This window comes from Schistocerca gregaria, chromosome X (assembly GCF_023897955.1).
Source record: "Schistocerca gregaria isolate iqSchGreg1 chromosome X, iqSchGreg1.2, whole genome shotgun sequence".
NCBI classification, from domain to species: Eukaryota; Metazoa; Arthropoda; class Insecta; order Orthoptera; family Acrididae; genus Schistocerca; species Schistocerca gregaria.
The window spans coordinates 762,568,038-762,595,491 of NC_064931.1; the positions used below are offsets into that span (position 1 = coordinate 762,568,038).

Genomic DNA, 27,454 nt, shown 5'->3' on the forward strand with positions numbered 1-27,454 from the left:
GTGGGCGTTATTTTAGTTAGCATATTTACAGAAGACTATCTCCGGCGCAAGTATGGAGGTGGTGGCTGAGGGTGTGTGACATAATCAGTCGAACACCCGTGGGGTGGTGGCTTGGTGCGAGAGAGAGCAGAGGATCTTGTGTCATCAACCGACGTCATGGTAGCACCCTCTGGTGGTCACGATATGAAATGCGCCAGTTTTACGCTGGAGCTCATGGTGAGCACACTGTATATGGCCATCTAGAATACCAGTACTTGCGTCACCTCCCGACGTCACGGTAGCGTCCTCTGGTGGCACCAATATGACGTAAGGCAGTTGAGCTCTGGAGCTTGTGGTGGATACATCAGGTGCAGCTGTCTTGAATGAAAGTACTTGCGTCGTCACCTGACATCAGTAGAGCCCCCTCTGGTGGCACCGATATGAACTATGCCAGTTGGAGTCCAGACCCAGTAGAGAACATCTCAGTTTGAAATTGGTGAAATAATAAAGACAAGTACTTTTCCCACCATTTTCTTCGCTTAGTAGAAATGACAGGGGTGTGATGGATTATCATGTTGGAATGGGATCTTCCTGCCATTTTTCTGGGCGAGGGGGGGGGGGGGGCGTGGCACTTTCCCGCCAAAATCATACTACCCGCCAAAATCCGCCATCTTGATTGACATCACAGCCGCCATCTTGGATGACGTCAGTGTCGCTATCTTAGATAATGGTACTTTGGGGCAGAACTGGCCTAGCCCCAATGCTAATGCAGCCACAAGGGTCTTTAAGTCGCTGCAAGCCGCATTGACGAATGAGCCCAAAAATGTTTCTTTACACTGCCCCAGCTGGTCATCTACTTACAACTGTGCACAGTACTGCTCAGCACACTCTGCAATCATTGACTAAGATAACAGCATCATCTTCAGGTTGGCCATCTGCGTGAGCAGTTTGTAAGACAGAATTCTACATGAAAGTTACTGTAAAATGTACATTGGATGAGAGATTTGTATTTTGTTTTATCAAGCGATACTTCAACGTTTAGAGACATTCGTAAATACTCACGACATTCCTGTAGAAATGGCTTGCACAGTGTTCAGGTAATTCTTATTACCTATGTATAATAAAGTGAACTAATGTTTCATGTGTTATGACATCCACTCGGTCTCCTCCCGGAGTAAAGAACGCACTGTTTTACCAGCGAGCGTATTTTCATTCAGCACAACAGTTACTTTGAAACGGCATGGCCGCTTTCCCTACCCACCCTTCCCCAATCCGACCTTACACCCTCGTATCGACAGGATGTTAAACACTAATCTTTTTTCCCCTTTTTCCTTCCCACGTATTTCTCGAGAAACGATCGCAACGAGAAAATCAGAGAAATTAGATGTCATATGGAACTTTGCAACAATCGTTCTTTCCACTCGTCATTCATGAGTAGAATAGGAAAGGGGGTGGGGGGAGGGGGAACAAGGTTTGTGGTACCATAAGTACCCACAGCCACACATCTTTAGGTGACTTGCGGAGTATGGATGTAGATGTAGTTGATCAAATTCACAAACGATTGCTGACCGGTAAACAACATTCGAAAATCGGTCAAACGTGGGTTTTGTAAGTGTTCATCTGTGTATGAATTACGTTTCCTTAGGAGTTTTCTAATAAATATCAGTATGTCATCTGCCTTACTCATGGCTGGAATTAGTTCACTCTGAAGAGACAGACCCAGTTAATTAATGGTTTTGGCTGATTTCAGTGATGGTAATCAATCATGTTGTCAAAAGATGCTGGAGAGTTTCGTCTATTTATGCACATTGCAACACACGTATTTGTGCTGAGGGGTCGGCCGCTGTGGCCGAGTGGTTCTAGGCGCTTCAGTCCAGAACCGCGCTGCTGCTACGGTCGCAGGTTCCAATCATGCATCGGGCATGGGTGTGTGTGTGATGTCCTTAGGTTAGTTAGGTTTAAGTAGTTCTAAGTCAACGGGACTGATGACCTCAGATGCTAAGTCCCTTAGTGCTTAGAACCATTTGAACCATTTGTGCTGAGGGTCAGCTGCTTCTCCTTGTACCAAGCGCTGACTTCGTTCCAATATTCCTGCATTTTCCATCAGTTTTATAACAATCTGAACACTATGTATGCCACAATGCCGTCTACAAGTAGCCCCACATATTTAAAAGCATTGTCTTTCTTTATTTCTTTATTATAATTTCATTCCCCTTTGGAGACAGACTGGTAGCTGCTGTCTCTGTTATACAAAATTTATTTACAACACATTGCTACATATCTGACAAAAGAAGTGGAGCACTCAGAAAGAGAGGAGTAAACGAAATGAGGGTATGTGATGTTATGTCAGTGATTACGATATGGAGTCATATTTATAAATAACTTGGCAATATGTGCACACATATCAGTATGACGTTGCATCCACTCTGGACTGGAAGCATTTACTGATTTGGTTGGGAACGATGTCATCAAGCCAATATATCCTCTCCTGAGTAAGCTGGTCCACAATTGTTGTAACAGGTCATTGATATCCTGGATGCTGGTTCTCGGAGAGAGTTGTCATCCGAGCTAGTTTCACACATGTTCTACTGGGAACAGATATGAGGATCTTGCTGGCCACATGAGTAGCTTACCATCATACTGAAAGTTCATAGAGACACATGTCATGTGTGGGCAAGGACTGTCCTGTTGAAATTACCTCTATACTGATGCCACAAGGTCCCAGGTTCGATTCCCGGTGCGGGTCAGGGATTTTCACCTGCCTCAAGATGATTGGGTGTTTCTGTTGTCCTCATCATCATCATTCCTGAAAGTGGGGAGATGGGACTGAGTAAAGGTTGGGAATTTGTACAGGTGCTGATAATCGCGCAGTTGTGCACCCCACAATCCAAACATCATCATCATGTATACTGATGCATGAGAGGTAACACATGAGGACACAGGATATCTGTGACATAATGTTGTGCTGGCAGAGTTTCCACCTGAAGTCATACCTGATATTTCCCACACACCATGATGCGAAGAGTAACACTACTGTGCCTCTCCAAAACATTGCAAGAATGGGATATCTTATCAGGTCGCCACCACACTCACTGGTGATAGTCATCCAGTGTAGTTCAGAACTGCAATTCATTCTGAACACAGTGTGATGCCATTCATCAACAGTACATGCTTCCCAGTTAAAACACCTAATGTGTTGGTAGTTCAGGTGGCCAACAAACACAATCAAACATCTATAAAAAAAGTAACATATTTACAATTTTATTTACGATATATACAACTAATAAGTGTACATATACCGTGCTGTACGGTCCTTCTGTGGTGTTGGCTTATATTACATCAGAGTAATGTTCTTGACAAAAACAAATAGTCTTGAATGTCATTCTTAGTACCGTTGTGCAATGTTGATGTAATTTTCTTCACAGCTGTCTTCCTTCCCAAGGTTGATAAGTCTGTCGATTCACTGAGTCTGGGGCAAATCTCTGTGTGTGGGTCCTTAAAAAGACGCCCCAGTCAGCCAGAGTCACAGGCAGTGAGGTCATGTGAATTTAGTGTCCCTTAGTGATGTGCATGCAAGCTGCCCCTCATTGGAGACAGCAAGTGATGAAAAAGCGAGCCCGTCCTGCTGTGTGTTGGTGGGAGACTTAAATGTGGCGTCTCCCACGAAGCTGTGAGTGGCACAAGGCACGCCAACTGCGGTCGATGAAGCTGTAGTTAGACTACTACACCACACCAAATCTAGCCCTTTGTGGTGTAGTGTAAATGGCAAATAATGCATGGGTCGGTAATTCTCTAGTCCAGATACTACATAACAGCTCTGAGCAATAGTGTGGAAGACACAGAATCTTGCAGGGAGTCCATCACTTTTCTTCAATGGCAGATTAAGATTGTTTGGTGTAGAATACGGTGATCCTCCCGTGTGGTGATCAGACTTGGTCAGCTATAACTTTACAATGAGTATGCCTTTCTTCATGTTCCTATGCAGTCCAACATTAGGCCACTGTCACACCTGAATGCCCAACAAACCTGGATATAGCAGAATTCAACCAGCCAGCCAAATGGAGACCCACAATGAGGCCCATTACAAACTCTGTTAATTGCTGATAACCCTGTCTCACAAGAGTACACCGTATCTTCGTGTCTTTCACAGTGATCACTCAATACCTGACGCTATTTACACGCCTCATACACTAACAAAAATCATGGGATCTCTCGTAATCTCGTGTCGGACCTTCTTTTGCGTGGTGTAATATTGTGGAAGTGTTGCCAGTGCTGGAATTTTTGCACAAACTGACCTCTATTACGGCCCATGTCAGGCAATCCAGGTGGCAAAATCGCTTGCTCGATGGCCCAACGACAGGGTGCATTGTCATACATAAAAATTCCATCGTTGTTTCGGAACATGAAATCCATGAATGGCTGCAAATGGACTCCATGTAACTCAACATGACCATTTCCAGTCAATAATAGGTTCAGTTCGACCAAAGGACACAGTACATTCTATGTAAATACCGCCCACACCATTATGGAATCATCACCAGCTTGCACTGTGCCTTGTTGATAACTTGGGTCCATGGTTTCGTGGGGTCTACGTAACATTCGAAACCTACCATCATCAATTGAAACTGTTTTAGTTTTTATGGTGTCCATTAACGCCAAATTTTGCCACACACTTTTAACAGATACATTTGTTGTATATCCCACATGGATTTCTGCGATTTTTCAGTGCAGTGTTGTTTGTCTGTTACCACTGGCAACTCTACGCTAACGCCGCTGCCTTCGGTCGTCAAGTAAAGGCCACTGACCACTATGTTGTCTGTGGCTAGAGGTAATGCCTGAAATTTGGTATTCTTGGTGCATTCTTGACGGTGTGAAACTCAGAACATTGAATTCCTTAACGATTTCTGCCTCTGTATTACAGGGTCCCAGGTTCGATTCCCAGCTGGGTTGGGGATTTTCTCTGCCCGGGGACTGGGTGTTTGTGTTGTTCTCATCATTTCACCATCATCATCATTCGGGCCAGTGGCTCGATTGGACTCTGAAAAAATTGAGACTTAATACGGGCACCAAAGATCATCATCACAGCTCTGCCAGTGCACTGCCCTTTTATACATTGTATACGCGATATTACCGCCGTCTGTATATGTGCATATGTCTATCCCATGACTTCTGTTGCCTCAGTGCATACCCTACCAACTCTATTAACAACACTAAACACAAACAAGACTAATGCATTCTGATGGCTGTTCAACCTGTCATAGAGAATTGTAACTCTAATCATTTACATACCTGCCAATGATGTGTTCATGAATGAAGTTAAATTGAGATTCAACAATGTCTTCTGAGTACTTAACTTCTTTTGTCAGACAGTGCATATTGAGAAAGTCGCAAAATTTGTTAGTTCATAAAACTGGCTGTTACGTGATTAAGTACTTTAACTCACCTCATGTTCATTAATTTTACAATTTGCAAGTGCTGTAAATTGGGATATATGTTGTCAGAAGATGGTGATACTTGCGCTATTGCTGGTGGAGATGATGGTGCTGTGATACTTCATTCCTGGTGTTCCTGATGCTGTTAGTGACCTGATGCTGATATAGCTTGAAGATGGCTGTAATTACAACGATGGGACAACAGCAGGAGTACAGACAGCTCACAAGGGATTAAGATCTCGAGGGTTATAAGCGGCAAGATACATGGTGTAGAGAGAGGATGGAAGAGGAAGAAAAACATCCAGAGAAAACAGGGATTTGAGGGCATTGAAGCTAATGATATAGACAGAGTAGTGACTAGATCAAAATGGGAGATGAGTCTAAGGTATTTCTATGTGTTTGAATTAGAGATGAGCTTTATTAATAGAGCCTGTTTACCTTATCCATTGCTTTTTTTCTTATAAATGAGAATACTGTGGGAGTGACATAGTCGAATAATCAATAGGTGGTATTGCTAATGTGTTTGGATGTTGATTTGTTGGTTGTGTATAATAAAATGAAAATTATCATTTCGATAATTTTTGTATGTGTTTAATATGTAGGTGGTAGTGTTCTTACAACGTGACGAAAAACTATATTTTTTATTCTCCTTTAGAACTAACTGTAGAGTCTTGTACCATAGGAAAAAAGGGAGCGGATGTTGTATGGTGGCCGTTGAGCTCTTTCTACACTACAACTGCACAACACATTAACAGGGTTGTTTATTTACATAAACATGAAGCTACTTATCTGTAAGAGAGTCCAAGCTCTTCTGTGATAGTCCTCTTACAGACTGGATCGGTATTCTAGCCATAACAAACTTTAGTATCACTATGGATAAAGTACAAGTTCTGCTATGTACACTAATCTGGTTGCAATGTACTGATAGAAGCCAACTAGAATAGTGACTGAGCTAGTGACTAAGCAAGTGTCTGAGAGACTGAGACTGAGCTACTGACTGAGACTGAGCCCTCTGTTTTTTTCTTTATTGTAATTTCATTCCCGTGTCCCACTAGGGCACAAACTTTCAAATCGTGCAGTGATCACCATTCAAAGATAAGGGACATTAGAGCTCATACTGAGGCGTTCAGACAGTCGTTTTCCCTCGCACGATCCACGAGTGGAACAGAGGGGAGGGGGGAATATGATTTTGGTACGAATTGTGCCCTCCGCCACACACCGATTGGCGGCTAGCGGAGTATATATGTAGATGTAGAAGGGCAAGGGATGGCTGGCAATGGCACAGTCCACCGCTTTTCAGCTAAAGGTCTTTACAAAAAAAAAAAAAAAAAAAATACAGAAAGGTGAACTGTTATATAAAAGGGGGTTAAAAAGGGGGACATTAAACACTGTAAATGGAGATGATGGAAGGTAAAATACACACTAATATGGGGACATTCACTGGGGGCAGTTAAAAAGTTGACATAAAGTTAAAAGAACACAGCTGGCAATTTGAAGAACACTTAAAAAACACTGGAGGTAAAAACAAGTTAAAAGTCGGCCACAGTATAACAAGCACACGAACGATCATGGACTATATACAGGTCGAGCACACGATTAAAACAACATCACTAAATGACACTGTATAACGGCACCAAACACAACACTAATGCAGCATACTTGATAATGAATAAAAAAATGTGAGGATTCGCAGGGGGGAGGGGGGAATGGCAGGGGAGAAGGGAAAAGGAGGAGGGGAGAGAAAGGGGGATAGGATGGGGGACAAGGCCAGGCTACAGGTGGTAGGAAGGGTAAATGTCACAGTGAAGTTCAACATTTGGGAGGGGGAGGTGCTGGAAATTTCCCTGATGAAGGGGATGGAGGGTGTGGAGGTGGAGAGAGGGAGGGATACAGCGAGAAGCCCTCCGGTCCGCTGCGGCGATCTAAATACTTACGGTCGAGAGGGCGTTGCCAGTATGTTGCTTGCGAGTCTGTCTTTGGCTTCTCTCCTGATAGGCGCATATGATCCAGCACCTACTGTCGATTTTCTTGCTGCATCTTTGCTGACCGGTGTGCGGGCGACAGCTTACACCACCAGACTAACTTTTTCACATAAAAATTATTTTATGAGAACTGTTCCTTCAAATTGTCATTTACATACAGGGTCGATGTCAGCCCTGTTAAGTTATTGTAAACTCTAAATAATTTTTCGCTTTCACATACCTGATCTCGCTTGCGGAATGACGCTCAGTGAAGAAAATATCCAAGTCATCATGGAACATTTGCAATTTGTCACAACAGCAAAGCACAATGGTAAATATTAAGATGAAAAAGAGAAAGAAGTACAACCTCTACTACTAAATGGGTTTACTTCAGATGGCAGCATATGACGAAACAGTTAAAACGTATTTCCCGAGAAACCCTGACTTGAGGTGACGGTCCGTTGACGGCTTGTGTAAATGCCGCCATTTGAAGCCCATTGTGAAATGTTTTGACGCGACATGAAGTGACGTGACTGCCAGTATGAACTGATCTTAAAGTGAATGTGCTAAATAAAAACTCATTTTTCCAGTTTTGTCGTAAACTAAAAGAGCCTTAAGTAGTTACGTTTTTTGTTTCATATGTGCCAATATTTAGCTAATTTTCTAATCGGTTGCCTATACCCGTGACGTCCTACAGTTCTTGCCCACGGCTGACTTTGCTGTAGTCGATCTCAATTCTGAACTATTTGCTGTATATCAACCTTCGATTGTTTTTTCCCCGTATAGTCTGTTTCAGCCTCCGACCATAGATTTATGGTCGAAGGTTTCAGCTGATAATGATCATATCTTCGCAAATGTGGATCTTTGACCCAGAACCGCAATTGTCAAATGTAGTGTTGATACTACAAATGCAGTGGTAAGAATGCTGTCCGCTGAAGTGACAGCGAGTGAATGTTCACACCGCAATGAAGGGAACTGTGTGCGTAGTGAAAGCCCTACTGTGGAGGTTAACAGGATACGTAAGTGATTACTGTAAAAAAATTAGAGTAATTAGCCATTCTAGAATTCGAGTGGTGCACGAGAGAACTTTAGTTTCTATCGGTTGATTGTTGATACTTGTTCTTAATCTCATTGTAAGTTACTGTGTTGCCACTACATTTAGAAATGGAATACTACAAGTGTCATTCTTGCCATCACATGTGAATATGTGTTACATGACCCTCAACTTCGTGAAGTTTCAATAGGACTTCTGTATCTCATGTGCAGTATGTAGACGAATTTCCAGCCTCAGAAAACAAACCTATGGAACTCAAAACCATTTACATAATATTTTCGTAATACCGTAAATAGCAGACATGTCTCACCTGACGTAAACATCGACGAATCGTATTTGTTTGCTATTGTATTTAGGCTAACTAAGTGATAAGTAATATCTCGAATTCTTCAGTATTTAAAGTGAAGTACTGGGGAATTAAGGTTCTCCGATTATATCCCCCAACTCTTCCCCCTTTCCTACCCTTCTCATACACACACAAAAAGAATAGTCACATGACATTCACTGGATTTACCTTCCAAACTAATCTAGACCTCCTGCTACCCTACAGATCAGTCTGTTAGTAAAAGTTTCACTCCGAAAAAAATATGTATGGAAAATAAACAGGGCAAGTGTTTCGCTTTCTCAGTTTGTGGCCGCATTTCACATTCCGCAACAGTCCTTCATGGCTTAAAACCGACATCCAATATTTGTAGATTGAATCAACCTCCTGAGATATGAAACACTGTGCATAGTGAGCTTGCTTTTGGATTAACTGAAGTTCCAGTACCACTTTGCAAAATCACTATCAAACAGTCACATTTCGACCTAACCTAGACCTTGAGCTATGCTCCAGATCAGTAGCTAACAACTGGATTGTTGTATCGATGTTGATTGTTTTTGCCAACTGCCAATCAGATTGTCACCTTTCAGCATAACCTGTACCTTGGGCTCTGTTACAAGTCAGTCACTGCAACCTCTATTCCATAAACTTATCTAAAGCCAAAAGAAATATTGTCATTGTTATGCTCTCTTTCTCTTTGTGTGTGTATGAGACACAAGCATAGGCCTATCAGTATTACATTATGGGATGAAGCCAACATTCGGTAGCAATAACTTAGTATTGAGTGTACTTTCTTTGCTATGGAGTCAGAGCTCCTGTAATGGACCAGGAATTGCTGTACATACCTTTTAACTTGAAAACAGCACAGTGAAATAAATCATGGCATTTAACAATGGTACAATTCTATACTTTCAATTTTCATTATTAAGGTTGCGAGTAAATTAGCATATGACACTAGTTGCCTGAAATCTTGACTTCTCCAACCTCAGAAGGAGGGAACAGAACAGTTGAGAAAAAGTTTGCAGGCTATGTACTTTGTTGAATTACTCCACAACAGTACATTAAATGCAAAGAAACTGTGTTACACAAATTATTGTGTTTGTAGTCTTGTTTAGTTTTAAGATGATGTTATAGCATAAATGAAAACTTTAAAGTTAAGTTTGAATACTGCAAATGGGACACCATTTTAGTCACTAATATAGACCAAAACATCCTGGATTTGTATTAACTTTCCTTGGATTGCTTCAAATGCCTAACAAGTTGATTTTTTTAGTTTTCTGCAAGTTACATTCATTTCTGCAGCTTAAGAAAACACTGCCAGTCAATTTTCCCTTAGTTCTGTGGCTTGTATTTTTTTCGATGGTACATGACAGTCCAAATTACCATACACCTGTGCATAGCAGTGTGATCAGTGAATCAAGGCTTAATGCAATTACAAGTGTGTTTTAGGGCTAGTGGACAGCAAGACTTATGGTATATTCTTTGAAGTGTGAAATCATATGTTACATAGTTAACCATCAGGATCTTTTTGTTGATATGTTGCAGTTGTACATCTTGGTTGTGTATTTTATTTATAATATGTGGTTTAATGCTTGTGAGTAGTAGCTCTGATTATGTTCTTTACTAGACTTCTATGGATCTAGTGGGGATAGTGATCCATTGAGAGGAGCAACGTTTTGTATTGTGTTGTATACTACATCTGTATAGGTTTTCATGATGATGCAGTAACACTGGATGGCAATACCGAAAATTCAGATTCTGCCTGTCTGCTTTGAGCTGTGACACCGTGAAGGTGGTGGATGCTCCTGTTTCATCTATGTGGTAACCATAACGTCACTAAATACACCTGCAAACAAAGCTGTAAATGCTATGAAATATTTTGCTCCAGCGATAAAATGAAACTAACAGGACAACCATTGAAACTAGAAGGTTTATGGTGGGGACATGCTAAATGTACAACAATAAGAGTAACATCACAATTCCAAAACAAACAAAACAGTGAAGTCCTCAAAAATGAATTGAATAAAAGACATGTGGAATCAATTATTTCATTTGACCTATATAGCTCAAACAAAACTAACTCTCTCTCTCTCTCTCTCTCTCTCTCTCTCTCTCTCTCTCTCTCTGGCCAGTGCTTCACTACACTCACAAACAGTTTAGAAACATAAATGTGCCATCTCTTGCTCCAACGTGACGTCTATACAGTCCATTTCAAATGTGCTGCACTTAATGTCACACAAGTTATGTCACAGGTCAAAGCAGATGAGTGGAATTGGACCATTCAGCTACATGCACCAAACTGTAGTGTAGACTGAGGTCTAGGGTGGAAGGTCTCAATTTGATTGAGAGTTGGCAAAGCCAAAGAATGTGTCTTGACAGTCTTTTTTTATGTAAGTTGTGCATTCCAGCATTCCAAAGCTGCACTCAAGTGTTTTATGAAATCCCCTATTTCTCCATTGTGGCCTGATATTTTCAAGTTCATACTATGATTAGATTAGGAAATGAGACACTTGAAGTAGTAAAGGAGTTTTGCTATTTGGGGAGCAAAATAACTGATGATGGTCGAAGTAGAGAGGATGTAAAATGTAGACTGGCAATGACAAGGAAAGTTTTTCTGAAGAAGAGAAATTTGTTAACATAGAGTATAGATTTAAGTGTCAGGAAGTCATTTCTGAAAGTATTTGAATGGAGTGTAGCCATGAATGGAAGTGAAACGTGGACAATAAATAGTTTAGACAAGAAGAGAATAGAAGCTTTCGAAATGTGGTGCTACAGAAGAATGCTGAAGATTAGATGGGTAGATCACATAACTAATGAGGAGGTATTGAACAGAATTAGGGAGAAGAGGAGCTTGTGGCACAACTTGACAAGAAGAAGGGACCGGTTGGTAGGACATGTTCAAAGGCATCAAGGGATCACAAATTTGGTACTGGAGGGCAGCGTGGAAGGTAAAAATCTTAGAGGGAGACCAAGAGATGAATACACTAGGCAGATTCAGGATGTAGGTTGTAGTAGGTACTGGGAGATGAAGCAGCTTGCACAGGATTGAGTAGCATGGAGAGCTGCAGCAAACCAGTCTCTCGACTGAAGACTACAACAGCAATGTTTGAGCTTGTGTTTGCCATCTGATTTATCAGACATTTTAGCGAATGACGTGCGGGCTGTCAACAGAGTTCTACTTTTTATCCGCCGAAGCAATATGGCGAATGCCATTTAATTTTTAGTTTTGGACCACCATTATTGTATGGTGTTCTTTAGCCCTTTTTCCATGTGCCTTTTTTGGCTGTTTCTTATTCTGTCCATTGGGACTGACACATAGTCCTTTCCCTCATCCCTGTGTTTGTGTTCTATAGTTTTGTTTTGTGTGCATATGACCTCAGTTGTTTTTTGCACCCTAAAACAAAACAAACAAACTGCAGAACTGGTGACCATATCTCATGGTCTTGAGCGCATCCACTCATGGCCTGGCGAGTCATTCAATAGGATTCAGGTCAGGACTCTGTGCAGGCCAGACCATTACAGGAATGTTATTGCAGTGTAACCACTCTGCCACAGGCCATGCATTATGAACAGGTACTCAATCGTGTTGGAAGATGCAATAGCCATCCCCGAATTGATCTTCAACAGACGGAAGCAACAAGGTGCTTAAAACAACAATGTAGGCCTGTGCTGTGATAGTGCCACACAAAACAAGGGAAGCAAGTCCTCTCCATGAAAAACACGACCACACCATAACAACCACCTCCGAATCTTACTGTTGGCACTACACATGCTGGCAGATAATGTTCACCGGGCATTCGCCATACCAACACCCTGCCATCGGATCGCCACATTATGTACCACGATTCATCACTCCACATAACGTTTTTCCACTGTTCAATCATCCAATATTTACGCTCCTTACACCAAGCAAGGCATTGTTTGGCATTTTGCGGCATGATGTGTGGCTTATAAGCAGGTGCTCAACCTCGAAATCGAAGCTTTCTCACCTCCCGCCTAACTGTCACAGTCCTTGCAGTGGATCCTGATACAGTCTGTAATTCCTTTTTGGAATGCCGACTTTGTGCCAGGCCTCACTGACCAACATTGATACCTCTCCTCAGTGCAGTGTCCCTGAAGAATGGGCTGCCATTCCCCAAGAAACCTTCCAGCACCTGATTGAACGTATACCTGTGAGAGTGGAAGCTGTCAAAAAGGCTATGGATGGACCAACAACATATTGAATTCCAGCATTACTGATGGAGGGCGCTACAAACTTGTACGTCATTTTCAGCCAGGTGTCTGGATACTTTTGATCACATTGTGTATATTGGAGGGAGAGATTAGAGGCCATAGGAGGGGGAGTGATCATTGCAGTTGACAAAAATATCTCCCTTGACTTCAAAGTTCAGTGTAGCTCTGAAGTCATCTGGTCAAATGTAACAGTCATAGGCGAAACAGTTAATTATTGGGTGTTTTTTACCAGCCACCCGGTTCTGATGTGGCAGTGCTAGTGTCGTCGTAACTGCTGTCTGCTTCACATCTGCTGTGCAGAAAGCTATGTAAATTTAAGTATTAACTGTGTTTTTCTTACTTCTTTTTCTGTGTTTTTGCTTTTAGGAAGCTTTAATTTTTGAGTACTAGTAATAGTATTCTGTAGATGTGTTTGTTTTGAATACAGTCCAGACACAGGTAGTGCTTATTTTCATTGTTTCCAACAAGAAGTGTCCAGTAACCACAGTTTAGTCAGCTATCAGTCGCCTTTAGTAAATTAGCAGTCTAGTTAAAAGTTAATTACTTAACTCTCTACGGTAAATTGTTGATTTCTTAGGATGGATAGGATGTGTGACTGCTGTGTACGGACGCAGGAGGAGCTGGCCACTCTTCGTGAACAGCTGAACATGCAGATGGCCGCAGTCAGCTGTAACACCCCAGGTGTTACATGCTTCACCCATGGTCTCTGCTGTCGAGACATCTTCGCGGGTACTGGACGTGGTTGGGCCGCTCTCTCCCCAAGGAGAGTGGAGGGTTCAACGGCTTTCGCGCTGCATGAGGCAGAGTGTCAATGTGGGGGCTGGTCATGTGGCATCGCCCGCTCTGCCTGCGAGTGGACATGTGGCCGCTCCTCCAGCAAGGTCTGAGTAGGCACATGGGGGGAGGGGTTCATTAGTGATTGGGAGCTCCAATGTTTGGCGGGTGATGGAGCCCCTTAGGGAAATAGTAGAAAGGTCAGGGAAGGAGGCCAGTGTTCACTCTGTCTGCTTGCTGGGGCGGTCTCATCCGATATGTGGAGGCGGCCCTGCCGGCGGTGGTATAGAGCACTGAGTGCACCCGACTGCAAATTGTTGCTCATGTCGGCACCAATGACTCCTACCATCTGGGTTCAGAGGTCATCCTCAGTTTATACAGGCAGTTGACGGAGTTGGTGAAGGCAGAAAGCCTCGCTCGGGGGTGGAATCTGAGCTAATTATTTGTAGTGTCATTCCAAGAGCTGATTGCAGTCCTCTGGTTTGGAGCTGAGTGTAAGGCTTAAACCAGCGGCTCAGATGATTCTGTGGAGATCTGGGGTGCAAATTTCTCTACCTCCGCTATCGGGTGGAGAAATGTAGGGTCTCCCTGAATAGGTCAGGCGAGCACTACATGCAGGAAGTGGCTACAAGGAGTATGTGTGGAGTGCACATGTGGGTTTTTTAGGTTAGAGAATTCCCTCCCTAGGCCCGACATAACGCCTCCTGAGACGCGACAAACAGTAAGCATAACGCAACAAGGAATGACAATATTAATGTGGTAATAGTAAACTGCAGGAGCGTCTATGGTGAGGTCCCAGAACTGCTCTCATTAATAAATAGTCACAATGCCCACATAGTACTAGGGCCGTAAAGTTGGCTGAAACCAGATGTAAATAGTAATGAAATTCTAAACTCAGATTGGAATGTATATTGCAGACACAGGCTGGACAGTGAAGGGGGAGGTGTTGTTATAGCGATAAAAAGTGCAATAGTATCAAAGGAAATTGACGGAGATCTGAAATGTGAAATGATTTAGGTGAAGGTAACGGTTAAAGCAGGCTCAAACATGGTAATTGGGTGTGTTTATAGGCCCCCTGGCTCAGCAGCTTTTGTGGCAGAACACTTGAAGGAAAATTTGGAAAGTATTTAGAGTAGGTTTCCCGACCATGTTATAGTTCTGGGTGGAGATTTTAATTTGCTGGATATAGATTGGGAGACTCAAACGTTCATAACAGGTGGCAGGGACAAAGAATCAGTTTTTTTTTTTTAGTGTGTGTTATCTGAAAACTATCTTGAGCAGTTAAACAGAGAACCGACTGGATGCGATAACATACTAGACCTTCTGGTGACAAACACACCCGAACTATTTGAAATAGTTAACGCAGAACAGGGAATCAGTGATCAAAAGCGGTTACAGCATCGATGATTTCAACCATGAATAGAAATATAAAAAAAAAAGGTAGGAAGATTTTTCTGTTTAGCAACAGTGACAAAAAGCAGATTTCAGAGTACTTGATGGCTCAACACACAAAGTTTCATCTCAAGTACAGATAGTGTTGAGGATCAGTGGACAAAGCTCAAAACCATTGTACAATATGCATTAGATGAGTATGTGCCAAGCAAGATCGTAAGAGATGGAAAAGAGCCACTGTGGTACAACAACAGATTTAGGAAACTACTATGGAAGCAAAGGGAACTTCACAGCAAACATAAACATAGCCAAAGCCTTGCAGACAAACAAAAATTACACGAAGCGAAATTGAGGTGTTCAATGAATTCGAAAGTAATGTTCTATGTACTGAGTTGGCAGAAAATCCTACAAAACCTTGGTCTTAGTGGTCAAAGTGGTAGGTGGATCAAAACAAAATGTCCAGACACTCTGTGACCAAAATGATACTGAAACGGAGGGTGACGGACTAAAGGCCAAAATACTAAATGTCTTTTTCCAAAGCTGTTTCCCAGAGGTAGACTGTACGGTAGTTCCTTCTCTGGATTTTCGTACAGATGACAAAATTGTAGATATCGAAATAGATGACAAAGGGATAGAAAAACAATTAAAATCACTCAAAAGAGGAAAGGCTGCTGGACATGATTGGATACCAGTTCGATTTTACGCAGAGTACGCAAAGAAACTTGCCCCCCACCCCCCACCCCTTTCTTGCAGCGGTGTACTGTAGGTCTATAGAAGAGCGTAGCATTCCAAAAGATTGGAAAAAGGCACAGGTCATCCCCGTTTTCAAGAAGGGGCGTCACACAGGTGTGCAGAACTATAGATGTATATCTCTAACATTGATCAATTGTAGAATTTTGGAACACACATTATGTTCGAGTATAACCTAATGACTTTTCTGGAGACTAGAAATCTTTTCTGTAGGAATCAGCATGGGTTTCGAAAAAGATGATCGTGTGAAACCCAGCTTGCGCTATTAGTCAACAAGACTCAGAGGGCCATAGGTATGGGTTCCCAGGTAGATGCCTTGTTTCTAGACTTCCGCAGAGCATTTGATACAGTTTCCCACAGTCATTTCATGAACAAAGTAAAGGCTTATGGACTATCAGACCAATTGTCATTGAATTGAAGAGTTCCTAGATAACAGAATGCAGCATGTCATTCTCAATGGAGAGAAGTCTTCTGAAGTAAGAGTGACTGCAGGTGTGCTGCAGGGGAGTGTCATAGGACTGTTGCTATTCACAATATATATGAATGACCTTGTAGATAACATCAGAAGTTCACTGTGGCTTTTTGCGGATTACGCTGTAGTATACTGAGAGGTTGTAACAATGGAAAATTGCTCTGAAATGCAGGAGGATCTGTAACAAATTGACGCATGGTGCAAGGAATGGCAATTGAATCTCAATGTAGACAAGTGTAATGTGCTGCGAATACATAGAAAGAAAGATCCTTTATCATTTAGTTACAATATAGCAGGTTATCAACTGGAGGCAGTTAATTCCATAAATTATCTGGGAGTAGGCACTAGGAGTGATCTAAAATGGAATGACCATATAAAATTAATCGTCGGTAATTCAGATGCCAGATTGAGATTCACTGGAAGAATCCAAAGGAAATGCAGTCCGAAAACAAAGGAAGTCGGTTACAGTGCACTTGTTTGCCAACTGCTTGAATACTGCTCACTGGTGTGGGACCCGTACCAGATAGGGTTGATAGAAGAGATAGAGAAGATCCAACAGAGAGCAGCATGCTTTGTTACAGGATCATTTAGTAATCACGAAAGCGTTACGGAGATGATAGTCTTCCAGTGGAAGACTCTGCAACAGAGACGCTCAGTAGCTTGGTACGGGCTTTTGTTGAAGTTTCAAGAACATACCTCCACTGAGGAGTTAAGCAATATATTGCACCCTCCTATGTATATCTCGCGAAGAGACCATGAGGATAACATCAGAGAGATTAGAGCCTACACAGAGGCATACTGACAGTCTTTCTTTCCATGAACAATAGGAGACTGGAATAGAAGGGAGAACCAATAGAGGTACTCAGGGTACCCTCCGCCATACTCCGTCAGGTGGCTTGCGGAGTAGAGATATAGATGTAGACATAGACAGTTATAGAGTCATTCAAAGAAAGTCGATCTTAGCTTTTGTAGCCTATTGGCTGGACCTTATCAACAATGTCAGTATAGAAATGGGAATTGGCACTCATGATGATGTCATTATAACAACTATGATTATGAAAGTTAATAAATCAGTCAAGAAGGTTAGGAGAGTGTTTCTGCTAGATGGAACACACAAGCAGTTATTCGCACTGCACTTAGACCATGAATTGGCATCACTTATTTCCAGTAATATGGATGTAGAGGAATTATGGATGAAGTTTAAGCAGATTGTAAATTGTTGTCTGGAGAGTTATGTGCGTAGTAAGTGGATAAAGGACAGAAACGACCTGCCATGGTTTAATAGCAAAACTCGGCAGCTGCTGAGGAAGCAGAAGCCGTTGCACTATTGGTTCGAAAGGGAATGCACAAATGATGACAAGTGAAGGTTAGTAGAGATTCGTGCATCTGTGGAAAGATCTTCACACAAAGAATACAACTACTACCATCCTCACACCTTAGCAAAATATCTGGCAGACAACCTGTGAAAATTGTGGTCTTATGTAAAATTGCTAAGTGGGTCTAAGGCTTCCGTTCAATCCCTCATTGACCGGTCTCGTGTAGTAGTTGAAGACAGCAAAATGAAAGCCGAAGTTTTAAATTTCACATTCAAGAAATCGTTCATACAGGTGAATCACACACAAATAGTATCACTTGACCATTGTACCAACTCCCATATGGACGACATAGTAATAAGCGTACCTGATGCAGAGAAACAACTGAAGGATTTGAAAGCAGATACATCACTAGGTCCCAATAGAATCCCAGCTTGATGCTACAGAGTACTCTATGGCATTGGCTCCTTACCTAGTGTGTGTTTATTGTGGATATCTCGCCCAGTACAGAGAGACTGGAAAAAAGTGCAGGTGACACCAGTACATAAGAAGGGTAAAAGAACAGATCTGCATAATTACAGAACAATATCCCTAACTTCTGTTTGCTGCAGAATCCTTGAACATGCTCTCAGTTCAAATATAATAAACTTTCTTGAGACTGAGATGCTTATGTCCATGAATCATGGCTTGCAGAGTATCCATGAGGGTAATCCAAAAGTAAAAGCTATTTTTTATAAGTACATAGACCTGTTTATTTCTGTAATGGTTTACATCAGTTCACAGCTTGAACATTTAGCTATTTTTCAACATAATCACCATTTCTGTAGATGCATTTCTGTAGATGCATTTCTGTAGATGCATTTCTGTAGATGCATTTCTGTAGATGCATTTCTGTAGATGCATTTCTGTAGATGCATTTCTGTAGATGCATTTCTGTAGATGCTGTGGCAGTTTTTGTATACCCATGTCATACCGGCTGTTCAGAAAGTTATGAACCTCTTTTTCACCTCATTTTCGGAGCTGAATCACTTTCCAGTCAAATGTTCTTTTAACCTAGGGAACGGGTGATAGTCACTGTGCGCCAAGTCAGGACTATAGGGTGTGTGGGTGATTATGTTCCACTGAAACTGCTGGAGCAGAGCAATGGTTTGCCGAGCGATGTGTGGGCGAGCGTTGTTATGGAGAATATGTACGCCCTTGCTCACCATTCCTCTTCTCTGGTTCTGAATTGCCCGTTTGAGTTTTTTCAGAGTCTCACAGTACCTGTAGGTGTTAATTGTGGTCCCAGCGATTCAGCTCTGACGACGAGGTGAAAGAAGAGGTTCATAATTTTCTGAACAGCATGGTGGCGAGCTGGTATGACATAAAAAACTGCCACATTGTCTACAAAAATGCATCGACAAAGTGATTATGTCGAAAAATAGCTAACTGTTCAAGCTGTAAACTGATGTAAACCATTGTAGAAATAAACAGGTCTACATACTTATAAAAAAAAAAAAAAATAGGAGGCCTTACTTTTGGGATTACCCTCATACATAGCTGTAGAATGGGAAAGTGAAAGGGTCACTGAAGTTCAGATTTTTGTGAAAGGAATGATGAGCTGCAGAAGTCATCATCTTTTATCTTGTTCAATTTACCAAACTTAAGCGAATATATTGTGCAGGCTTTCTCCACTTTCAAGTTAGGCACTACATCTGTAATCCAATGTGTTGCTACAAGTGTCATTGGTTTCATTATACCACCAAGGGCTGCCACAGTCATTCTATGTGTGGAAGATGTGGTTCCACTGCCTACAACTTAATGTACTGCCCTACCCATGTGTGTTAATTGTTCCCAAGCCTGTTCAATCTGAAGCAAAGAATGTTCTGTATTTGCAGGGGAGAATAAAACTACGAGATCAAAGTGACACAACACATCTAACATGAAGATAATGGTTAAGGTCTATCAACCTGTACAGAAAACTAGTGTTGGTACCGAGACGTTGACAGCTGGCAGCAGAATCTAATATCTGAAAGAATAACAGATCCTCACAGTAGACAGAAAAGAAAATAAAAACCATTTTTCTGTTAAACTGACCTTACCACTGTCCCCAAAATCCAAGCTAGGGATGAAACATAGTAGGCCCAAACGATCTGGTTCAAAGGATTCAGACCATGTGACCTCAGTTGTGTCTGATGGATCAGGCTACGACCATACTAGTCCACCGCAATCTTCCTGCTGAGGAGGAACAATGGAAGGAAAGACAGAAGAAAGCCTCTGTGTTAAAATGATTTCTATGCTCCAGTGGATTCAGGACACACGTGGTGGAACTGTCTATTAGCTGAGAGTAGACTAATGTGTATATGTCTTCAGGTGACTCATTTTAAGTTATCTGACATCCCTGTGCTATGTGCCTACATTCTGCACAAAAAAGGCCAACCTTACTGGAGAGAAAGCTAATGGAGAAGTTACTGTTTTTGTTAGTGATGGTGGTGTTTGGTTTGTAGGGCACTAAACTACGTGGCCATCAGTACCGTACAAAGTCCCAGTTCTTACACTGTCCAATGTAGCCCCTGTCACTAATGATAACGAGATAATGAGACCAACACAATCACCCAGTCCCCAGGCAGAGAAAATCCCCAACCCGGCCAGGAATCGAACCCAGTACCCCATGATCCAGAGGCAGCAACGCTAGGCAACAGACCACGAGCTGCGGACTATTTTCATTAGCAACATCTACTGCTCCTCACTTCTCCCTCACAACCAGCTTACAAGCAGTTGTTGTATCAGTGCATGTGCATCATAGGTTGACAACATGTTCCTTCTTACACACACATAAAAAAAAGTTTTGCATCACCTCTGTTCCGAGAGTTCCAGAATCTGTACAGAAAATTGGAATAGAGATCAACATAAACATCATTTTGGCCCTTTTTATTGCTCATGAAAACCACATATTGCATGTTGTACCACCATACAGTGAGACATTCAGAGGTGGTGGGCCAGATTGCTGTACACCCAGTACCTCTAATACCCAGTAGCACGTCCTCTTGCATTGATGCACGCCTGTATTTGTCAGGGCATACTATCCACAAGTTCATCAAGGTGCTGTTGGTCCAGATTGTCCCACTCCTCAATGGCGATTCGGTGTAGTTTCCTGAGTGGTTGGTGGTTCAAGTCGTCCATAAACAGTCCTTTTCAATCCATCCCAGGCATGTTTGATAGGGTTAATTTCTGGAGAACATGCTGGCCACTCTAGTCATGAGATATTGTTATCCTGAAAGAAGTCATTCACAAGATGTGCACCATGGGTCTGCGAATTGTCATCCATGAAAACAAATGCCTTGCCAGTATCCTGTTAATATGGTTGCACTATTGGTAGGAGGATGGCATTCACATATTGTACAGCCATTAAGACGCCTTCTGTGACCACCAGCGGCGTATGTCGGTCCCACTTAATGCCACCCCTAAACAGCAGGGAACCTCCACATTGCTTGCTGAACCACAGAGAACAGCGCAGCCATTCGGGTAGCCAGAGTAAAATGTTGTTGAATTATCAGACAGCAAAGAGAGAGTGTGGCAACAGTTCCTCACCACCATAATCTGCACCACTAAAAGTACAGTTGTATGGTAGACTAACAGGAGGATTTGTAGGAGAGGAGGGATGTGCCCAGTGGTTGCTCTAGTGGGAAATGGAAATCTCCAGACCAACCATTTTGCCACTGTTATTGCTACTACCAGTTGGGATTCGACTTATCGACACTAAGTAGTGGTTGTCAAGAGGGTTAGTTGGGTCTTCCATTCTGTTACAGAAGAAGAATAAAACTGCCCTTACATGTGGAGGCTAGATTCTGCCTTGTCTACCATTTTTGACATGTCGCCTGCTCTCAGTGGGGTCCATTATAGTATGGTACAGCATCTCACAGGACAGAGCAAATAAATCCTCCTTGCCCTTTTTAATCTCATTTGAGAGTGAGGACACTTCCCCAACTGATGGTGAGAGGCAGTTTTAATTCCACTTTTAAAATCCGTGAAGAGTCTCACATAGCTGAGTAGTTATCATTATGTTGCCCTTACTAGCTGCATGGGGAAGACCATGGAGCAGATAGTCAACTGCCTCTTTGTCTGGATCTTAGAATCCAGGCAGCTCATTAGTAACTTTCAGTGTGGTTTCATAAGACATCATGCCACGTATTATAACCTGGTCCTCCTGGAAATGGCTATACAATACGCTTTACTGCACTGGCATCACTTAATTGGAATATTTTTTGACATTGAGAAAGTATGTGATACTACTTGGGGCATATTATCCTTGGACATTTTCATGAATGGGGCCTTTGAGCATGTCTTCCCACCTTCCCTCTCACCACACTATTTTAGATACAAACTTGGTGGTGCCCTCTTTGATCACTTTGAGCAGGAGAATGGTGTCCCTTAAGGTAGTGTTTAAAGTGTGACTGCCGTCATAACTTAATATGTAGTATCACATCAGTTGTTAACTGTTATTTATACACGGCGATGTATGCAGACAATGTAGTGCTTTTCCATTTTGGTTTTACACATATTTGACAATGACAAGTAGTTGAAATTGGCTAATCACTAGAGTAAATAAAAATCACATTACAGCCTACTACGGACCATATATACATTTATGAAGCATCTGAAGGCTGTGGACCCCATACAAATAAAAGAAAAAAACTTGTATGAAGTCCTTTGCAAGATATTTTGCTTCTGTCTTCAAGTACCAACCAGCTCTGGTTTTTCTGTATTTCTGTGATGTATTCCCATGGATCAAACATACATGTGACCATTGCATGCTGCTCTTCTTTTTATACATTCAACATCTGCCAATAGGACCCCACACACTTAAACAATATTCTAGGACAGGTCACAGAGAAGTTTTGTAAGAAATCTCCTTTGTAGACTGGCTGCCTTCGCCCAGTATCCTACCAGTGAAACTACAATATGCAAGCAGCAATGTTTGTCAAGAGCTTATGAGAATTTAAAGAGTAAAAACTCCAAGTGATGATTTTAAATAGCCGTTTATTTCTGCCATTTGTGTACACAAAGCTGTATGGGGACTAGAGGCATACAGATCTCCACAACTACATCATGATGAATAGTATTAGGTGTAAGTTTTGAAATTAGTTTCTCAGTTTCATGTAATTTATCATTTTCCCTTCTTACATTGAATATCAGGATGAAAATTTATAAGTGTAGATATAGTATGTGAAGTAAATGTGGATAAAAGCTGACAAAATATTACCACATAGTGAGTAGGCTTATGAATTGCTCGTAGGCAGAAATTATGTGGAGAATGTTGAATAAAACCCTCATATCTTTAACAATTCAAAGTTAAAAATATCTAAAACAAACTTGGAAATATACTGTGACATTCGTAACTGTCTGAAAAAGTGTACTGGATAATTTTTGAGCTGCTGTTGGAACTGGTGAAAGTATTCACAATGTGGACATAGTACATTCAAAGGGTGCATCCCTACTACTTCTTCTTTCTCCTGGTTGACAACGTGTTTAACGTGAGCAAAGTACTAGTCATCATCCGATGATCCGGAGAATATTCTTTACCCTGCACACACTGCTAGTAATCCAGTCAACTAGTGACATGAAAATGTGCTGCGTAAAGGCTTCCAGCAGGAAACAATAGTCCTGCATGGCCAGTGAAGTGTAGGCAGTGAGGCTGGTGCATAAATGTAATAAGGCTTCTAGTGAGCAGTGATGTCAACACAGCAAGGCTGCAGTATAAACATTCTCTGTCAGCAATCATGTCAAAATGCTTCTGAAGGAGTATTAATTTGGTTGTGACTGTAGCTGCACGTGGTATGATTTCTATAATTCCAGATTTTCTAGTAAGGCTCTTATGTACATAACACATTCTCTGCACCCAATATCCAGCACAGTAGCCAGTCCATTGTGGTGGGGCTGTCATGTACCTGTTTGGTGGTAGCCCCGTGGCAACACAGGGATCACACTGCTGATGCCTGAGCTGTAAACTCCCCACGTATGCCAAGGAGTAGATGCCTGTCTTCCTGAGGCATCAGGACTCCGGGCAACAGCCATCATGCCAGGTGACCTTAGCTGTGGCTGGGTGGCACCCATGGGAAGAGCCCCTGACTGGAGTGGTTGGCATCAGGGCAGATGATCCGCAGTGAAGCGGACTAAGTGATCTCCTACTGGTGACCGTACAGCGCAAACAGTCACTAAGAAGGGCAAGATCGAGTACAATGATGACAGATAATACCCTAAATAGTTTCCCTTCTTCGCTCCCCCATGGGAGGAACATAGGGCTACAGAAAGAAGAGAGCCATATTCGCCTCAGTATTTAGTCTGTAGCAGAATGGACGGGGATGCATTTCTACCTATGAAGCCTCAATTTTTAGTTGAACATCTTGAGGATAAGTTTGGGGAAGTGACAGCACTGTCCAAGATGAGAAGCGGTGCAGTCTTGATTCAGACAGCATCCCCAGCCCAGTCCCGAGCATCATTCGCTTGTAAGCAGTTGGGTGATATCCCATTTACATCACTCCCCATAAAAACCTCAATATGGTCCAGGGGATTATTTTCCATCATTACCTCCTCTTGCAATCTGATGACTAGCGGGGTGTTCAGTTCATCCGGCGCATTTACAGGGGATCCAAAGACAACAGGGTTCCTAGTGATATCTTCATCTTGGCATTTTAAGGCGATTCATTGTCTGAAAAGGTAAAGGTGATTGTTTACTGCTGAGCTTTTAAACCATACATCCCTCCCCCTATGTAGTGCTTTAAGTGCTGGAAATTCAGGCACGTCTTCCCACTCCACTTCAAACACCACATGCCAGGACTGTGGACATCCACTGCATCCAGACACTCCCTGTGCACCTCCTCCCACTTGTATCAGCTGTGGAGAGCAGCACTCGCCCTGCTTGCCAGACTTCACAGTACTCGAAGAGGAGCGGAAAATCATGGGGGTACAAGACCCTGGACCAGTTGACTTACCAAGAGGCTAAACGTAAATTTGAACGATTACAACCCGTTGGGTTGGCATGCACATATGCTGCAGACATGGAGCTACAGTACCATCACCATCACAAGTACCAGTCATACCACACTCCGTGCCACGAACAGCAGGCCCTCCGGACCTCCAGAATATATCTGCCCCCTTGGTGGTAGGGGGAAAATCTCCTTCCATTGCTCCCAAAGTACCTACTTCGGCAGCAAGGCCCCTCCAAAATGCAGGGCACATCAGTCCCTCCCACCCCCCTCCCCTGCTCCACCCACCCACCCAACCAGAGAAGCAACAGCCTTCTCCAGCTCCTCTCATGTGAAAGGGTTCCCTTGGGACCCTCACTCCCAAAGTCTCCATTAATGCCACAGAGGACACTCACCACTGAGTAAAGAGCCAAAAGGTGCTGGACGATGAGTTTCACGGTCCTCTTCCCTTCTTCCTTGCCTGAAGCTAATTCAGAGAAGTCATCCCAGCAAGACCCTAAAGGGAATTGAGAGGGCAAGCAAACAAAGAAGTCTGCTAAGAAAAAGGACCCTCAGGTGACACCAACACCACCACTCCATACCAGTTCTGCACCTGTGGATGAGGTGGAGATCTCAGTGTCTTCTGAGAACCTAGATCTCACTGATGCCTTATCTACAATAGGAATAGGTACAAATACTCAATTGGTGGCAGCAAGTGACCCTGAGGCGAAACCTGCCTCCTTGCATGCTTCATGCCTTCCCAGCCTCACGATATCATCATCCTCCAGTGGAACTGCAGCGGTTTTTTCCACCACCTTGCTGAGCTACGGCTACTGTTAAGCTTTACATCTGCTTTCTGCATTGCCCTCCAGGAAAACTGGTTCCCGGCAATGCGGGCCCCTGCCATCCACGGCTATACGGGATATTAAAAGAACTATAGTGACCATAATAGCGTGTCAGGTGGAGTTTGTGTCTGTCCTGAGCTCAGTAGGCAGTGAACCTGTGCCCCTACAGATCCTCTTGAAGCTGTTGCTGTCAGGATAAAGATGACGCTGGAAATACTGTCTACAATGTGTATCTTCCTCCAGATGCTGCAGTACCCCTGAACGCATTGGCTGCACTGATTCATCAATTCCCTAAACCTTTCCTTCTTTTGGGAGATTTTAATGCCCATCAACCCTTGTGGGGTGGGACTGTGCTTACTGGTCGAGGTAGAGACGTCGAAATTTTCCTGTCTCAACTCGACCTGTGCATCTTAAATACTGGGGCCCCCACACATTTCAGCATGCCTCATGGCACTTACTCGGCCATTGATTTATCCCTCTGCAGTCCAGGACTTCTCCCATCTGTCCACTGGAGAGCTCATGATGACTTGTGTGGTAGTGACAGATTTCTCATCTTCCTGTCACTTCCCCAGCACCATTCCCCTGCACATCTACCAAGATGGGCTTTAAACAAGGCAGACTGGGGAGCTCTCACCTCTGCTGTCACTGTTGAATCTACACCACATCTACATCTACGTGACTACTCTGCAATTCACATTTAAGTGCTTGGCAGAGGGTTCATCAAACCACAAAGTACTATCTCTCTTCTATTCCACTCCTGAACAGTGCGCGGGAAAAACGAACACCTAAAACTTTCTGTTTGAGCTCTGATTTCTCTTATTTTATTTTGATCATTCCTACCTATGTAGATTGGGCTCAACAAAATATTTTCGCATTCGGAAGAGAAAGTTGGTGACTGAAATTTCGTAAAAAGGTCTCGCCGCGACGAAAAATGTCTTTGCTGTAAGGACTTCCATCCCAACTCGTGTATCATATCTGCCACACTCTCTCCCCTATTACGTGATAATACAAAATGAGGTGCCCTTTTTTGCACCCTTTCGATGTCCTCCGTCAATCCCACCTGGTAAGGATCCCACACCGCGCAGCAATATTCTGTCAGAGGATGAACGAGTGTAGTGTAAGCTGTCTCTTTAGTGGACTTGTTGCATCTTCTAAGTGTCTTGCCAAGGAAACGCAACCTTTGGCTCGCCTTCCCCATAATATTATCTATGTGGTCCTTCCAACTGAAGTTGTTCGTAATTTTAATACAAAGGTACTTAGTTGAATTGACAGCCTTGAGAATTGTACTATTTATCGAGTAATCGAATTCCAACGGATTTCTTTTGGAACTCATGTGGATCATCTCACACTTTTCGTTATTTAGCGTCAACTGCCACCTGACACACCATACAGCAATCTTTTCTAAATCGCTTTGCAACTTATAATGGTCTTCGGATGACCTTACTAGACGGTAAATTACAGCATCATCTGTGAACAATCTAAGAGATGGTAACATCGATTTGGTAGTTGAGCATTTCACTAGAACGATCATTCCTGCAGTGGAAAAGATGATCCCTTGTTCATTAGGGTGCCCCCGAAACCAGCCCCCCCCCCCCCCCCCCCCCCCGCCGGTGAAAGTCAGTACTTTTGTAGTCGCTGAAAATCGCTGTGGCCGTTAGAGCATTGGCAAGCTCTACAGCAACATAAGCAGCACCCTTCCCTAGAACACCTAATAGCTTTTAAATTACACCATGCCCACATTCGCCAGCTTACAAAAACAAGGAAACAGGCGTGTTGGAAAAAGTATGTCTCTTCCGTTGGCTGCCACACATCATCTTTCCAAGTCTGGACTAAGATCAGATGTGTTTGTGGGTAACAGACCCCAACAGGTGTTACTGACATTAACATCAATGGTGTGTTATCTTCTGACGTAAATGCAATTTCCGAGCACTTTGCTCGAGCCTCCGCGTCTGAGAATTATCCCCATCATTTTGCACCCTCAAA

General features: G+C 42.8%; 1 protein-coding gene across 2 annotated transcripts in view; it reads left to right on the forward strand.

Moving 5' to 3' along the window:
• LOC126299306 (mucolipin-3-like) overlaps nt 1–27,454 on the forward strand; it is a 180,953-nt gene that overhangs the window by 36,741 nt on the left and 116,758 nt on the right. The window contains exon 1 of one of the 2 annotated variants that reach the window (XM_049991106.1): nt 8,119–8,391. The exons of the other annotated variant lie outside the window; for it this stretch is intronic. Coding sequence (XP_049847063.1) covers nt 8,295–8,391 — 97 coding nt within the window. The 5' untranslated portion in view covers nt 8,119–8,294. Of the gene's footprint in view, nt 1–8,118; nt 8,392–27,454 lie in introns of those variants that run through there. 2 annotated transcript variants of the gene reach the window in all.